This window comes from Aulonocara sp. 'chitande type north' Nkhata Bay, linkage group LG3 (assembly GCF_057382095.1).
Source record: "Aulonocara sp. 'chitande type north' Nkhata Bay isolate Kocher_YH1m ecotype deep benthic linkage group LG3, A_spYH_male_GT1.1, whole genome shotgun sequence".
Lineage (NCBI taxonomy): Eukaryota > Metazoa > Chordata > Actinopteri > Cichliformes > Cichlidae > Aulonocara > Aulonocara sp. 'chitande type north' Nkhata Bay.
In genome coordinates, this window is record NC_141346.1 from 11,507,600 (window position 1) to 11,525,442 (window position 17,843).

Genomic DNA, 17,843 nt, shown 5'->3' on the forward strand with positions numbered 1-17,843 from the left:
AGAAATATTAGCTTCTGTCATGACTGATGAAGTTACTGGTTAATAAAGTTTCCAGTAAAGTGTTTAATCGCAGCCACAGATTGACGGTAAATATCCCGTTTTTCTTTAGTGCATCTGTAATAAATATGTGCAAGTTTCAGTGCTTCGTTTGAACTGTATGATACTTATACTGACCCAGGGTCAGTGTAAAATACAATCCTAGCTGTGTGAACAAAGCCTGGCTCCTTTAATCCTGCATGACAAACCTCAGGATGCAGGTTATTATTACTCTTTCCTGCTGGCACACCTGTCACACCTGAGAGTCAGCTAGAAACGTACAGTGACGTGGACATCATGCAAAGACTGCCAGACTCTGTAATACTGCAAATGATCAGTGACTCAGGTTAACAAAAAAGAAAGTAAGAGGAAATTTAATTCTATAAAACGTGAAAAATTCCACACACATGTAACTCACCACTGTGTGAACATCACAGGGGAGAAATCGTTTCTCTGAGTCAGAGATGAGTGTCAGTAACACAGAAGTTGTCATGGTCCCCGCACCTCTCCAGCTGACAGCAGTCAGGCGCTTTGTTTTGTTTATTCTCCTCTCTCGCCTCTGCTCTCCCTTTCTCTCTCGTCCTCTCCCACTCTCTCTTTCTCCTGCCGGGGCGGAGCTCAGTATGGGCTCCTGCTCCTGGCCCACGCACCTGGAGATGATCAGCACACCTGCCGCTGATTATGAGAATTGGAGTCCTACTTAAGATGGCGAGTCTGCTCTACTCGTTGCTGGATCGTTGAGCCGTCAGCGTCAGTCGTCCTGCACTCTGCAAAGTTTGTTCGTGTCTGAACCAGGAGACTAACTGTTTCTCTGTCTGTGTATAGATTTCCCCTGGACCTGTTTTCCCTGTGCACGGTGACTGAGCGTGAGCAAGAGTGATGGAGGAAAGAAGAGGAGCTGTGTGTGGTTGCGAGGGCTGTATGGAAATCTCCCCTCCCTGGACTCCTGCCCCTTTCACTCCCGGACCCTGGAACCCTTTTTCCCAGACACCGTTGTGTGTGTGTGTGTGTGTGTGTGTGTGTGTGTGTGTGTGTGTGTGTGTGTCACCGTGGAGAACACTGTAAATAAATTCACTTTTGATTTGAAGAAACTTGTGGTCTGCGCCTGAGTCCGCTCCACTAATCGTGACAGAAGTAAAACTCAGTGTCATGCAGTGACTTTTACACAACCAGATCAGATGAACCAGCTCACACTAAAACATTTTGCTGCACTCTTTACACTTATTTCTTTTCTTTCTGCTTTCTGAGATAAACGCTCTTTATCAGTAACTTTTACAACTTCTGGCAGGTTAATGTCTGAACTTTGGAGTGAAACACACCCTTAGTTACAGGAAATAACACCACTGTCTGTAACTAAGTGAATCCACCTTAACACCACCTGTGTGTGTGTGACTGCATTACACTCCCACTGCTGGGAACCTGAACAAGAACCAGAACAAAGTCTAAAATAGAAGCTGACAAACAGCTGCACCACCGAGTGACACTTTATTTTATAAACTTCACAACAGGTTTCATGTTGTGACCTGTGGAGGTGAAAAGACACAAAACCTGTTTTACAGCTTTTGAGCTGCAGGCAGGATTGAAACACACCTTAGTTAAAAGTCAAACAGCAACATTTTCTCCTCCCCTCACGTCACTCAAATGTGACAAACCAGGAAACAGGAAGTTCTTCGTCCTCAGTAAAGAGAGACGCACAGACGATCAGACTGAGCTCAGACCAAACTAGCAGCTTCCTCTGAGTGAGTCCAGCTACAGGAGAGAAAAGTGGAAAACTCCAACACTGCTGCTTCAAGCTGCTGACGCTCCACACACTGAATGTGAGTTTGAGCAAAAACACGACTCAAAGGAAGTTTCAGTGAAGGTGGTAGAGGAGGGAGGGGAGCCAGGACTGACTGTACTTCCTGTCTGCTGTTTTCAGCTTCACTCACAGACTCAATGGCTTCCAGATCAGAGGAGGATCTCTGCTGTCCGGTCTGTCAGGAGGTCTTCAGAGATCCTGTTCTTCTGTCATGTAGCCACAGCTTCTGTAAAGACTGTCTGAAGAGATGGTGGAGAGAGAGACCAACACACGAGTGTCCAGTTTGTAAGGAAATATCAGTTTATGATCCACCTTTAAACCGAGCTTTAAAGAACCTGTGTGAGTCGTTCTTACAGGAGAGAGATCAGAGAGCTTCAGAGGCTCTCTGCAGTCTGCACTCTGAGAAACTCAAACTCTTCTGTCTGGACCATCAGCAGCCAGTGTGTGTCGTCTGCTGTGCCTCAGAAAAACACACCAATCACAGATTCAGACCCATCGATGAAGCTGCACAACAACACAAGAAGGAACTTCAGGAAACTCTGGAGCCCTTAAAGAAGAAGTTAAAGGTTTGTGAAGAAGTTCAAGTGAAGTTTGATCAAACAGCAGAACACATTAAGGTCCAGGCCCGACACACAGAGAGGCAGATTAAGGAGCAGTTTAAGAAGCTTCACCAGTTTCTAGCAGAGGAAGAGGAGGCCAGGCTGGCTGCACTGAGGGAGGAAGAGGAGCAGAAGAGTGGGATGATGAAGGAGAAGATGGAGGCTCTGAGCAGAGAGATAGCAGCTCTTTCAGACACAGTCAGAGCCACAGAGGAGGAGCTGAGAGCTGAAGACGTCTCATTCCTGCACAACTACAAGGCTGCAGTGGAAAGAGTCCAGCGCTGCCCCCTGCTGGATGATCCACAGCTGCCCTCAGGAGCTCTGATAGACCAGGCCAAACACCTGGGCAACCTGACCTTCAACATCTGGAACAACATGAAGGACATGGTCTCCTACACTCCTCTCATTCTGGACCCAAACACTGCTCATCCAGAACTCATCCTGTCTGAAGATCTGACCAGTGTGAGAGGAGGAGAGAAGCAGCAGCTTCCTGATAATCCAGAGAGGATTGATGATTACAGCTCTGTCCTGGGCTCTGAGGGCTTTAACTCAGGGACTCACAGCTGGGATGTTGAAGTTGGAGACAGTACATGGTGGGCACTGGGTGTGTTAGCAGAGTCTGTGCAGAGGAAGGGACGCATACAGTCTGGATTATGGAGAATAGGGTTCTGTTTAGGTAAATACTACACAGGCTCACCATCAGCTCCTGTCACTGATCTCTCAGTCCAGAAGAAGCTCCAGAGGATCAGAGTGAATCTGGACTGGAACAGAGGAAAGCTGTCGTTCTCTGATCCTGATACTAACACACACATACACACCTTCACACACACTTTCACTCACAGGATGTTTCCATACATTAGCACTGTTGATGCTGTTAAACTGAAGGTGTGTCCGTTGAAGGTGTCAGTGTCAGTGCAGCAGATGAGTTGAGGATGATGATGTTTCTAATGTTGTTTCCTGTCAGTGAGTTGAAGCTGTTAAACTGCAGCTGTCCTCCTGCTGCCTCGTTGTTCCAAAGCTCTTTGTTTCTCTTTTAGTTTCACTGTTTCTTTCTGTTTCTGCTGTCCACCTTTTCACATGGAAAATCATTTCACTGTTTCTCACTGAATGACTCCCCAAACTAGATTTGAAATTCTATCAAGTTTCTAATCATTACAAGTGATTCATGTTTCTATTTGATGTGTAAATGGAGATGATTTAGTTTGCTGGGATATGGACTGACATGTGTTGAATGGGAGGAGCAGTTTGTTGTTGTCTTCTTGTCTGTTTATGACAACAATAAATATGTTGTTGAAACAATGATTCATGTTTAACTCCATATATGAAATGTTTCTGATCTTTGAATTCTGTTTGATTAAAGACTTTCTTCATGACACAAATGAGATTTCAGTGTATTAATAGAACTAAATAAGCTCAGAGTTGAAAGGCTGGAGTATTATGTACGTGCTTCACTGTCAGGATCTTCAGGGGGATTCAAAGGGAAACATCAAACTGCTGTAATGAGATAAACTAGTTGGGCTGAACACACTTATCTGTAGTTTGTCTCCATCCAGGATCATCAGAATATAATGAACATGTGTGAAGAGCCACAAAATGCTGCTGCCCTCTCAGCATGATGAGCTCCAGCCTTTGTTAGCAGGACAACAGGAAACATGAGACAACTTTCAGAGACAGTAACCAACTGTGGCCACAAGATGGCAGCAGCTGATCTGAGATCCTTTATTGGACAGAAGGACTCTGCTCTGTGACGTCATCAGAGAGACGGCCTTCACTCTGATAGATCTGACGTCATGTCTGCACTGCGATGATGAAAGCTGATAAACACATTGTTATTGATCCATGAAATCACCTCTGTCCTCTCAAGTGTAGCTGTTTACAGAGCTGAAGAAGTCCTTCATCATCAAAACAGACAAACATGTATTTCCTGTATTAAGTGACGTCATCCTCACTCTGACCTCTTACATACATTCTGTTCAGTTTTCCTGCTGTAAGAAATAAACTGTGTGAAAATAGAAATGCAGGGAAACATCCATTAAGTGAACAAAGTCCAAAGAAATAAACTTGGACTGTTTTTTGAAGCCTAAATAAAATGTAAATAAACTTTATAGATACATTTGAAACCAGCTACTCTGTGACTTTACACACTCACACAGTAACAGAGCTGATTCCTGATTGGAGCAGCACAGAGTTAGACTTCTTTTCTGGCTGTGGATTGGTTCGTCAGGATTTCCTCCTTTACAGGTTTAAAAACAATCTCTGTTTCTACATTTTTTGACCTCCTTCTTGTGTCTAAAGGTGAAGCAGCACCAGCCTCCTCTGATCCTCATGTTGTAGCTCTGTGTGTCCAGCAGGGGGCAGAACACCTCCAAACTGTGCCAGCAGCTCTCACTGTGAGCTCAGACGTTTGTGGACACTCAGTTTGTTTGAACATAGTAAATAATCAGAGCTTCTCACACTGTTTATGGGGACACCACCTGCCCGAGGGTGTACTGTGTCAGAGAGGTGGTGTATGGTGCTGGGTGTAGTCTCTCTGCTGGTTCACAGTTTTTACTGAGGAGCTGTGTTCATGTCAGGAAGGTTTCGTCTGATCACTGTGGTGCAGTTTGGTTTACTCTGTTTCTGAGTGTTTGTAGGATCAGTCTCTGCAGGTCACCTGATACCTGGCAGTGAAGTGTTTATAAATCAGCTCCGTCAGATTTAATCCAACAGAATAACATGTAAAACACTCCAGGGCTTTTACTCTGAAACTTTCTCCAGAGCTGTCTGGAGTTTTCTTACATTAAAATATTCTGGGATTACCAGACTGTCCACATCATGTGTCCTACAAAACTTTCATCCACAAATATACCCTGACATTAAACCCAAATAGATCTGAGAGCGAGTCATTAGTATCAGTACTGTGTGTGTGTGTGTGTGTGTGTGTGTGTGTGTGTGTGTGTGTGTGTGAGAGAGAGAGATATTCAGGTAACTTACTGGGTTACTGCACATGCTCACACCTTTTCAGCACAACAGGTGCAGTTTGGTGTTTTACTGCCTCCTGCTGGAACAATGATGGCAGCTCTCAAGACTTTATTGGTTATTGTCATTTCGTGTTACACAGCCTGAAACGAAATACTGTTCCTCAGCAGCCTCTACAGTGCAATAACCAATATATTTTAAAAAGAATAAATACAGTTTAAAGGGATAAGTTTAAAAAAGAGCAGCAAAAAAGGCATAAATAGCTTAAAATCTAAGTTCTAAAAAAACCTCCAGTTTTTATTAATATTTTATTATTTATCAAATTATTATAAACTAAAAATATTTTTTACGTGATAAACGACTTCAGTGCTTCGTCCATGACCTCCTGAAGGTAAAGGGCCCAAAGAGCCAATCAGCAGCTCTGAAACAGGAAATATGACTCATGGAGAAGTTCACAACAGTTTCAGCTGCCAGTTGTACTCATCACCATGGAGACGGTCTCCATGGTGGAGGCAGAGTGACAGTGTTGTAGATGCTGCATTTTGAAGCCTCAGTGTTTATGTTGTGCCCTTAAACAGGGGAAATAGTGAGGAGAGGTGAAAGAGCGGCACAGACACGCAGCTCTCACTCTCACTCGTCTGTATTGAGTGAAGGAGGAAGCGCGCGAACCCACCTACTGGAGCCCTGAGGCATTAACAATGGATCGACGCACAATCAACCCAGGCAAAACTTTCACTACTTATCTCCCTCTATATTCCCACTGCATATTCTATTCGAAAACAGTCAAAGCAACAAATAAAACATTAATAAGGGCATGACATGAAATGTAAGGAACAGAGATGTACAACTTCAAAACTAATCAAATTTATGATCCACCACATTTATATTTTTGTTCACAGCCATGTACACATCAAACTCTCATCTTTCTGTCCAAAAACAAAACAAAAAGATTCCCTGTAAATTTGACCTTTTCCTTCAACTGTCCATTATAGCGTGGTCTTCCTACTTATCTTGACACAATACTCAGTCGCGTTGCCTGCTGCAAACTTAAAAGAAGTCTAACGAATGAAGTGACTGTGAGTGTGTCTGACGTCACGGTGTGTGTGAAAAGGTATCCAGCTGGGGCAGACATGATTCTGCAGGTCACCTGCCCAGTGGACAAAAAGAAATAAAATAGTTGTGTGGATGATATATGAATGATAATACGAAGAGCGTTTTGTGTCTCTCAGCCTGAAACAACTGTAATGCCACTTTCTGTTTTGGAGAAAGGACAGTTAAAAAAAGATGTGTGTTGTTTTAAGCAGTGATGAGAATAATGAAGATGTGATTAGAGAGCAACACAAAAGTATAAGTACAGGGATGATGCTCTTTACAGGAAGGGTCAGAGCAGACTCTACCTGCTGAGGCGGCTGAGGTCATTTGGAGTCCAGGGAGCGCTTTTAAAGACCTTCTATGACTCTGTGGTGGCATCTGTCATTTTTTACAGTGTGGTATGTTGGAGCAGCAGTTTATCTCCCGCCCCATGCATGTAGATGTTGCTGAACTGCAGAGCTGCTTCAGTGACAGACTGCTGCATCCTCGATGCATGAAGGAGCGTTTCCGCAGGTCCTTCCTCCCTGCAGCTGTCAGACTGTACAATCTGAACTGCTCCCAACAAACACAGATGTTTACATCAGCGCTGTATCGTGCACTGTTTTATCAACCGATTCACACTACAACCAGGGTTGCCTCTTATCTGTATTTAATTTTATTTAATTTAACAACAGTATGGTACTCAGTTTTTGGTAACCATTGTCCTTCATGTAAATATGTAAGAATTGTGTATGTTTCTGTTCTGTGTCTTGTGTACTGTTTGTTTGTATATGTGTTTTCTTGCTGCTGTTACACCCAAGTTTCCCCTTGTGGGACAATTAAATTGATATAACAACACTCGTGGTAAAGTTGTGGACTGGAAGAATACCTGACCAAGATTATCTTGCAATGTTTTGCAGCCGCCAGTCAAGCCGGTAGATAAATGTCTGTGATTGTCGCAGGTGGCTGTGTGGCTGGCAGGAGCTCTTTCCTATCAGTTTGTCCCCACCTTCACCTATGGTCACGAGCTTTGGGTAATAACCAAAAGAATCCGATTCTGGATATGAACTGCAACTCTCTTTACATTGGCCTTTCCTCCACCCTTCTCGTTAGATTGCAGACTGTCCAGAATGCGGCGGCACGCCTTTTGACAGGTAGCAGGAAGTTTTCTTCCATCACTCCTGTTCTTGCTGGCTTGCACTGGCTTCCAATTAAATACCGTATTCAATTTAAAATATTACTTTTCACCTACAAAACCATTAATAACTTTGCGCCGAGCTACCTCAATGAGCTTCTCAGGTTACACACTCCTGTCAGAGCACTTAGCTCTGCTACCCAAATTCTTCTGGAGCAACCTCGTTCTCGGCTGAAGTCTCGCAGTGACCGCGCGTTTGCTGTAGCTGCCCCGGTCTTATGGAACAACCTTCCTGTCGCTATCCGGGCGTCTGACTCTATGCCACTGTTTAAATCACGGCTTAAGACTTATTTCTTTAATCTTGCCTTTCCACCCAGTTAACACTTGTGTGCGCTGGTACATTTTTTATGCTTGTGAACTACTTTTATATCTTATGATGGTTTTTATAATTGATACGTGCCAGGTCCTTTCTCTTTTCCCTCCCATCTCCCTTTTCCTATTTTATTTTTGTCAAGCACCTTGGTATACCCTTGTTTTTTTAGTGTGCTTTATAAATAAAGTTTATTTATTTATTTATTATTTGTTGCTGTTTAAGTTTGTCAATTTCAGACCTCTGTCTCTGAAGTTCAACGTTCTGCATTTCCAGGTCTTTCAGTTTTGCGACATGGTCTGACAGAAAAGAACATAAATAAGTCAATATGAATTTTATTTATCTGCATCATTTGAATCTTTTCATTTTTAGTAGGTTAGATTATTGAATAAATAATGAATAAATAATAAAAATAAAAAAATTAATGAGAAACGTTAGTGATAGATTCATGAAGTGACATTGATATCTCTGTAACAGGGGCTCATATGAAGGTTTCCTCATGCTGTCATTTTTCTCACTACCTGACATCATACTCTACCTTTATTCTCTTGTTTTAAGGTCCTGATTTCCACTTTCTGTTCAGCCACTGAGGCAGTCAGCTCTCTGAGCACAGCATGGATTTCCTGTGGACAGGGTTGTTGGTTTGAAATCTGCTGGTCAAGAATTTCATCATCTGCCTCTGTCTGATTTGTGGAAACAGAGCAGACCAGAAGCAACAGCGAGAAAAACAGCGTGATCTCCATTCTGTCAGTGAAAACTCAACAGTATCTGTGTGTCATCTGCAAACCTGACTGACTTTTATATTACACAGTACAGAGGGGAGGTCACTGTAGCATTAGATTCAACCTTATTCTAGTGAATCAGTGACTAATGTAATCTTTATGACTTCAGATGCAGTACAAGGAGAAGAACAAGTGAGTATCAATGATTGTCAACTGATAGTAAAACATGAGCATGTGTGTTTCCACCAACTGACCAGAGCTTAGAGGACAAATATCAAAATGTGTGCTCAGATACAGATGTTTAAGCAGCTGTGAAAGAACATATCTGGAAGTTTTTGGCACTGAGGAAGTAATTGCCTTTGATTATGGAATTCCTCTAATAACTCAGAGCAAAAATACTCTAAGCGACAAAATGCATAAAGTAATCTTTACAACTTTTACAAGGTACAAGACTACAAAGAGATAAACAAGTGAATGTCAATGATTATCAGCCGTTCATAAAATTAATCAGCACGTGTTGTTTTAGAAAATCCAATGTGAATGTAGGAACCATGAAGGTCACTGACATGGTATAACTTGAAGATGAACTTCTACTCTTCATGTGTAACATGACACTTGGTTGACCACCCTTCCCACTCCAGTTCAATAAACCACAGCTGTCCTTTTTTGTTTCTTTCTTCTCTGACCACTTAGGTGAGAAAGCTAGTGTTCAATGCTTTTCAGAGAATGAATTAATCTCTGACCCTTCCACTCCAAGCACTCCTCCAGATGCAGTGAACAGTCTTATAAGCAATACAAGAGCATGCCGAAGAGTCTTGGTTGCTAAATACAGCAAAAGTATTCGGCCCCCTTGAATTTTTCCACATTTTGTCACATTACAGCCACAAACATGAATCAATTTTATTGGAATTCCACGTGAAAGACCAACACAAAGTGGTGACCACGTGAGAAGTGGAACGGAAATCATACATGATTCCAAACATTTTTTACAAATAACTGCAAAGTGGGGTGTGCGTAATTATTCAGCCCCCTTTGGTCTGAGTGCAGTCAGTTGCCCATAGACGTTGCCTGATGAGTGCAAATGACTAAATAGAGTGCACCTGTGTGTAATCTAATGTCAGTACAAATACAGCTGCTCTGTGACGGCCTGTGTTCACACCGAACGCGATAGAGGCGGCCAGAGCGTCAGGTTTATGGTATTTTTTTTATTTTTTCACTCTTCCCAGTCTGGTGCAGGTCTACAATACTTTTCCTGGTGTCCTTCGAAAGCTCTTTGGTCTTGGCCATGGCGGAGTTTGGAGTCTGACTGTTTGAGGCTGTGGACAGGTGTCTTTTATACAGATGAGTTCAAACAGGTGCCATTCATACAGGTAACGAGTGGGGGACAGAAAAGCGTCTTACAGAAGACGTTACAGGTCTGTGAGAGCCAGAGATTTTCCATGTTTGAGGTAGTGATGGCCAAATGAAGCTTTCCGAAGCACTGAAGCTTGTATTGAAAAACGGTTCATTACTCGAAGCTTTTCAACACAGTCCTCTCCGGTGACATCTGGTGGCGAATATTTTGAAGAGCAGCTTGAATCTGCAAAATAAAACGGACTGCTCAATTATCACTGCTCACTCAAGAGTGGAGTTCTCTCTGATATTGGGCCACCGTTCCGTTGCTTTGAACATGTAATTGGTTTTGTTTCTCGATTGGGGGCTGAAAAAAATGTAATGCGTATCTGCGTAATACATTTTGATCAATAAATTTTCCCTATTTAAACATGCACTATGGTGGCCTTTCTTTGCTCATAACTCCTTGATGTTGGTAAATACAATAAGTGAGCAATATATATAATATACATATGAGAATGCACAGCACATTATGGAGTATGCCCCTGCTGTGAAGTCCTGCCTCCATCTACTTGTCGTTTAATCACAGCTGGACATGTTCATACAAAATATTAGATGAGGCCAATTGTCCTATACATATTTTTGACCTAGGGGTGGGATTGATTGTGAACTGGAAAGGGAAAATGCTTAGGAAGCTGAGTACGGCTGCATCGTTACTGATTTGTAGAATCATTTTGATTCGATACAGGATCCGATTCAATTTGATTGGAATCTGGAAAGTTTTGCCTCAGTCAGAAATATTACAATTCTGGTCATTTAACAGTATATATCCATAATTTCGTATCTATTAAAAGAAAGCTGACACATGTGAGCCTTAATTAGAGATGTAAACAGAGAGTTATGAAACCTGCAGCTGCAGAAGCCAGCGAAGAAAAAAGAGGCAAACAGCGCGGACCTGACGACACATCAAAATCTGACTCTGACGCGTCGGGTCCGCGCTCTGTGTTCACGCTTGTATGCAGAATCCGTAAACCTGCTCCCAGTTACTGTTTTACTGTATGGTGTTTGACGACATGTTGTGAGGTTTAACCTGATATGCTGGCGTTTCAGGCATAATAACGTTAATTTACAAATCGACACGAGATTGTAATGAATCAATATCACTTTATTCAATTTAGCATGGATTGTAATCAGAAAGGCGATAATCAAAACCCACCTCTAATCAAGAACTTGCAAAGTAAAAACATGATCTATGTCAGGTAGCCCTTTTGTTATTTACAGTTAACAAGAGGATTAGTGTTACTGTGCACAGGCTGAGTCTGTTTCTTTTCTTAGAAATAGTTTCTCCTGCCCTGGAGAAAATCCACTTGCATGGAACAGAAGAGGCTGTGGAGTGCAGGAACCACACTGCAAGCTGGTAGATATGCAGGTACACTCAAAAAAATAAGTCATTGGATGAACTCAATTGGACTGATGGCAGGTTTTCCACGTAATACATCTATTTTGGTCCAACCTAATCTACATACATCATGACAATTCAATTAAATTGAGTCAGTAGAACACAATTTCGTAAATACTGCTAAAATGAAAAAAAGTACATTAAAATGATGTGAAAGGTTTTGGTTGGTCCAACTCAATACAATGTCATTCACTTGAGCTAGATTTTCATTGCATTGAAATCATTATTTTGAGTTCAACTAAATCATAATTTTCATTACCAGAAAACTAATTTAATTATTAAAATAATGACAAAATGAATTTGTTTTTACAACTCAGGTTTATTCACTTGAATTAAAAGCAGAAACAGAATATTTTGTAAATAAACATACATGTCACATGGTCAAATCAACCTTAACAAAAATCAAAGTGCTCACAAAAAAGTGCTGACGTACATTTGTAATGAATGTCAAATCTGAATAGCACACACCTCTGTACTACTAGGCAATACTGAAAACAAACTGGAATCTGTAAAATCAGATTTCACTTCAGAATCATTGTATATATTTATAGTGACACTTGCAAATTCACAATGATAACCTACTAAACATTGCAATTCACACCATAGTATGGCAGTCACTGAAGATTTGAAACAACCCAACAATACATAAATACACACACATATACATAAATACACACACACACACACACACACACACACACACACACACACACATATGTGTGTGTGTGTGTTTTCATGAAGAACATTTTTCTGTTACCAAGGGGGAGGTATTTTAATAAAAAAAAAATCTTTCAACTTTACTTCTCCAAAACCAATTACATGTAAATATTTACAAGCTTATAAGAACGGGAAGACCAACTTTAAAACACTGGAAGACACAAAACTTGTCAACATTTTTCTATTACCTTTGCAAATCCCAAAAGCAATCAAAAAGAAAATGGTGGTTACAACCATGAAACTTTTTCTGAGCTAAATCCCCAGTCCTTTCATCCATCTATAGTAGTACAGATTAAAGGTCACATCACTCACAACATAACAGCAGACAAAAATGGACAACTTCCATTTGGCCAAAAAAAAGAAAGAAAAAAAGGTCACAGTTTGAACAAAAGATATAAAAAGGCCAAAATCAACTTTTGTGCTGGGTCTTGTTTGCCTAAGCAAACATATTCATTTTCATTTGCTGCATGTACTGAGCCTTTGTCCATCCAGATTCATCAAAATCTTCTGACAGAACTCAAACGTATACTTGTGGTCATTTGGATAGCTCAGATCAAGTGCATAAATCAGTCCAAAGAGGACGATGAATGCCATGATGACACTACCGAGGTTGTTCATAACTGTAGTACCTTCAATGACAACTCCAACATCCTCTGGCTCCTGAATCCCTTCTCTTCTGATGGTGTAAATACAGTGACAGTTGCTGCAGTGGACCTCAACCGTTCATCCTCAGTGGAGGAGGTCTGAAAAACAGGTTGTTTCAGGTTTAAGGGCTCTGTCACTTGGAAGGGGACATATTATGCAAAACTCAGCTTTTGTATCATTTTGTGCTGAAACATAGGTCTCTACCGCCTCTATAAACACTCCAAACATAAATAAAACCCGTCAATCTGTTTCCTATCAATAGTTTGGGTTCAGGTATTATGTACCTCCCTTTGGGAGGGGCTTGATATAGAGCAGGAGCTCCTCCAGTGTCTATCAGTGTGTGTGTGTGTGTGTGTGTGTGTGTGTGTGTGGGCTGGGTCAATTTCCCTTATTCCATCACAATTGGGAACCTTTTGAAACAGCTTGTTTTATGCACATTATTCCTGAAACCAGGAGATTGCTGTAATGGCAGTGACACTAGTTAGTGTCTTGATGCAATCTGCTGTGTTCCTTATAATGAAGACTTTTTACTAATTGGCATAATAAACTGAACTCCATTGGAGTGTTTACTTTCTGAAGTGCCTTGAGATGACTGTTGTTGTGATATACCGCTATATAAATAAACTGAATTGAAACACTGACAGAAAATGGATGAATGTTTTGTCCACATTTACTGTGTTTATAGAGGCAGTAGATACCTACATGGCAGCACCAAAAGAATGAACAATTGAATTTTTGCTGAAACTGTCCCCTTAAAAAGTGCTCTCCAGTGCAAGTTTCAACAATGACTATTAAGAATAATACTATTTCACAATTATATTGTCTCTTTTGAATATATGAGGATTTTGTGTGCGATGAACCTAACTCAAATTGAATCTAGAAAAGAAAGTGTGATAAGCGTACCAGATACTCCTTGAACAGTAGGTCTGGATCTTCATTAAAGTAGATCACCAGGCTTTTAAGAGTATGCTCCCTCTTTATGTCGATGTCATCACACTAATGCAAGGGTGGAAAAAAAATGGTGAAAAAAATGGAATTGATTGATTGCATTTAATTGATGGGTTTATCATTAGTACTGACCAAACTACTGATCGCCATGATATCCTTGATCTTTTGGCCCTTTGCTCCTTTGCTCCCCTGAAAATTTTGCATCAGCTTGTCTGTTAAATTGTCCAGCTGAGCCAAGAACTTCGCCTGCAGGGGTTTTGTAGTGATCTGCAGGAACTCTGCATTCACCTGGAAATAAAACATACATAAATATAGTAAACTAGAAGTTTAAATACAGACTGCTGAATCAACACACTGAAAGTTGCTAAACATTTGAACCATCAGTGAAGTTTGTCAAGACCTAAACTGTTTTTAGCTGAGTTTAGGAATATATCGCCACCTGTTGCTTTGGCATGTTCCTAGCAGCGTTTTCCTTCATTTTTGCGTTTACCTGTGGACGGGATTATTTTTTAAAACGAAAACGGAAAATCTCCGTTTTCAAAAATACCTGTGTAAGTGTGGACGTAGCCGAAATCTTTTATAATAATAAATAGGTTTGAACGTCATGGGAGTGCGCATTGTGCTGCCTGCAGTTACTCTTCCGGCCACATGGTTCGCTTTTGGTAGCACCCTCAGTAAACTATAGTGCTTTTAAAGACACCTCAAAACGATACTTTCTACTAGAAAATGGCATATAATAATAAACACAGAATACATAATTTTTAGATTATAAAAAGAAAACAGTAAGAAAGAAGTTAGCTATAGGACATCATCTTTCATTGAGCACAATGGCTAGCTGCTAATAAGCTAGCACACGCTCCGACTTAAAAGTTGGCAGCTACACAATTTCTCCTCTAAAACAAGGCACTTTTGAAAAGACCTGGCTATATTGTCAAAAAAAAATAATATTCAAGCAGAGAAGAGAATGGTAGCACCACCAAAAGTTCAAAAAACAACTGTTACAAGCTTCTATGATAAATAGCATTATAGATTTAGCTGATAAAGAAATACACAATTGGATATATGGAAAAATAATATGTTACCTTACCTGAAGGTGTAGTTTTATCCAAAAAGTACAGAGAGGCCAAGAGCAGCTGGATTCATTTAGGTGATCCTGAAAGAGCGCAAAATTTTCAAAGAAGGCGGACCATTGTGTAACTCAATAACTTTGTGTTCTTGTGACAAAGACTGCTTTGAGAGAAAATAATTTAGGTTCACCACACGAATAATAATTGCAGTAATGCTGGAGTGCTACATTTGCGTTGAATGAGATTAAAAATAATGTTTAAGCTTAAAGAGGGGCTTGAATTTATTTCTTTGAGTTTACAAATACTTAAGTGCAAAAATGTACTCCTCCTACCCCCAGTGCCCCAACAAACTCATTCATTTTGTGTTCAGAATCAGCCTCTGCTGGTTTTGAATAATTTTAGGTTTACACAAAGAAAATCAAATTAATTTGGTATTTTTTAATTGCATTTGTGAACAACTAACATAATTTGCATGTGTTCTTTGAAAGGAGGACCTGAATCTGTTTTTTGAGTGTATTCCTGGGTCCTGCAGACTATCACCTAACAACAATGAACAAAATGATTTTCTAAACTGTAGCAATGTCATGTACGTATAGTGTCAAATACATTTTTGTAGTCTTCATCAGCTTTAATTCACATGGAAGTGTTCCTAAAGTCATATGCTGTAATGGCATTTCCATTATGAAAACATGATTTTGGACATTTCAAGTTTTTCACTTCGGCAGATAAAATGAATTGAGCAAAATCAACTCAAAATATTCCCACACGCCAGAACGTCCTCTCTTCCTCGCTGGCTCCATATCTGTCAGTGGAATGATCACCTCGTCGCTATCTGTCACCATCAACACACTCCACGAATCCCGTGGATGATTCACTTCCTTATATCCGTTTGAATCAGGTACCGAAGCAGTTACGTGCGAAATGAAGCTTCGGACGTCACTGGTCACGTGACTTTTGCCAAACGAAGCAAGCCTCGACACAGTGCTTCTGAACCAGTGTGTTGTTTTTTTCGACACACGCTCCGGAGCGCCAGCTTCAAGCGGGCCATCACTAGTTTGAGGTGACCAAATACTTATTTTCCACCCTGATTTACGAATAAATTCTTTACAAATCCTACCATGTGAATTCATGGATTTTTTTTTTTCACATTCTGTCTCTCACAGTTGAAGTGTACCTCTGGTGCAAATTACTGACCTCTGTCATCATTTTAAGTGGGGGAACTTGCACAATCGGTGGCTGACTAAATACTTTTTTTCCCCACTGTATGTGCACATCTTTACTTTTAATAAGACGTTTCAACATGCAGACGTGAATCTAACACAGTAACAGCTGCCTTTGTTTCAGATCCAGCTCATTCCAGTTCACTGACAGAGACAAAGTTTTGGTGCTGCGATAACGACTCTGAGCCGATGAAGCTCTGATGACTCTGATAACATCTCCCTCCCAGTAATAACCTCCCAGCAGCAACTATGACAGACACGTCTCCTGACAGTGACACTCTTACAGATACACGTTCAAGATTCAAGAGCTTTATTGTCAATACAGCAGTAGACACAGTATACAGCTTACCACATGGTGCATTTATAAGTATGCAAAAGATATCTCTCTCCAAGAGATGTAAAACTCAAAATTACAAATACATAACATACTAAACTTTGTGATGCGGCTGCTGCTGCTCCACATGTTAGTAAATCTGACCCTAAATCTTCCTGCTTCTCTTAGAGCACACAGGTAACGGCTGCCCTGAGCATGAAGGTGTGTCTGCAACACGATGAAGCTCGTCTAGAGCAATGATTACAATCTGCTCCGGGGCAGCTGGAGAGTCCTGTTTGCTGTTTGCCTCCTTTAGAAAATAGAATAAGAGCCAGAAACTTCTTCTCAACACAAAATAGTCTTTGAATGTGTTTTATCTTATTTTCTAGGGTCCATTAGAGTGACCGTGGATACAAAGTGATGTTAGTGGAGAATTAAAGGTTTTAGTAAAAAGTGTGAAGGTTGACAGTTTGATTACAGCTGCTCAAACTGATTTCCTGTTCTTTGTATGTTTGTCACACTTATTAAATGTTTCAGATCAGGATGATGTAGCTTTGGATTTGTTCCCTTAATAACAAACATCTTCATTTACAAACTTCAGTTTGTGTTTTCTTTGTTTAATATTTTAATGTGTTTGATCTGAAACATTTAAGTGTGACAAACATACGAAAACCAGGAAACCAGGAAGGAAACAAACTCTGTTTCACTCTGTTTGTTTCCATCTTATGTTCTTATATGTTGTTTGACTGCAGGTTTCCTCAATCTTATAAACAGAACATTTGCATAATGACTGAAAGCAGCCCACTGAAGGAAGAATGGGCTGGGAGGTCAGAGATCAGTGGGCTTTGGTCAGTGGTTGTTGATCATGACCTGACAGATCTGTATCCTGTGTGTGCACCCACTGTGGGCCTTTTCTGTGCTTAGTGTCAGCCTGAGCTCCATGCAGGCCTCAAAGGCCAAGCAATTCAAAAGCTTCACCAAAACAAGGCACCACTCAAATAGCTGGACCCAGGCTCGCCGCCCTTATGGAGGAAAACATAGAAGATGATCTCTGTGAGTTATTTTTACTGTCATATTATAAAATGTGATGTTCTAGCATCATGTTATTCTTCTTAAGCCTTTGAAAAGCTTCCTCTGTGTCCATTAAACTGATGACTTTAGTGCTGCTGTCTACTTGTTACATTTAGTACTGTTTAATTTTCAACCTAGGAAGATCTGTAAGAAGGACTCACAATATAACATAATACTGTAAGATTACTTACAGGTAAAATACTCAGATTGTACTTAGATAAAAGTATGTAATCACAGACTCGCCCAGCCTGACTGCCTTGAAGCTCAGGTGTCTTCACTGCCTCCTCTGATAAGAGCTGGAGACCTGAGTAGGTTCGTCACCCATCAGCAGCAGATCACCTCTCGATCGGGCACGTTTTCATCTGGGAGGCTTTTAGAGCTC

The 17,843-nt window shown here is 40.8% G+C and overlaps 1 protein-coding gene across 3 annotated transcripts; it reads left to right on the forward strand.

Moving 5' to 3' along the window:
- Positions 1–1,959: 1,959 nt before the first annotated feature.
- On the forward strand, positions 1,960–8,363 carry LOC147333956 (nuclear factor 7, brain-like). 3 transcript variants are annotated; one of them, XM_086286537.1, is made up of 3 exons: positions 1,972–2,205; positions 2,392–2,658; positions 2,692–3,665. In XM_086286537.1, exons 1-3 carry the CDS (start codon positions 1,972–1,974, stop codon positions 3,361–3,363), a joined length of 1,173 nt encoding a protein of 390 aa, XP_086142663.1. In that variant the 3' UTR covers positions 3,364–3,665. The 3 variants fall into 3 exon arrangements, with proteins under 3 accessions (XP_086142664.1, XP_086142663.1, XP_086142662.1); XM_086286536.1 differs by adding an exon at positions 8,343–8,363 and having other exon boundaries at positions 1,972–3,345; XM_086286538.1 differs by having other exon boundaries at positions 1,960–3,665.
- The last annotated feature ends 9,480 nt before the right edge of the window (positions 8,364–17,843 follow it).

Excerpts from the sequence above, each read along its gene's own strand:
- LOC147333956 (XM_086286536.1), top strand. The coding sequence starts at position 1,972 with ATGGCTTCCAGATCAGAGGAGGATCTCTGCTGTCCGGTCTGTCAGGAG. Across the intron at positions 3,346-8,342 it reads CGTTGAAGGTGTCAGTGTCA|GTTAGATTATTGAATAAATA; the intron begins GTGCAGCAGATG and ends CATTTTTAGTAG.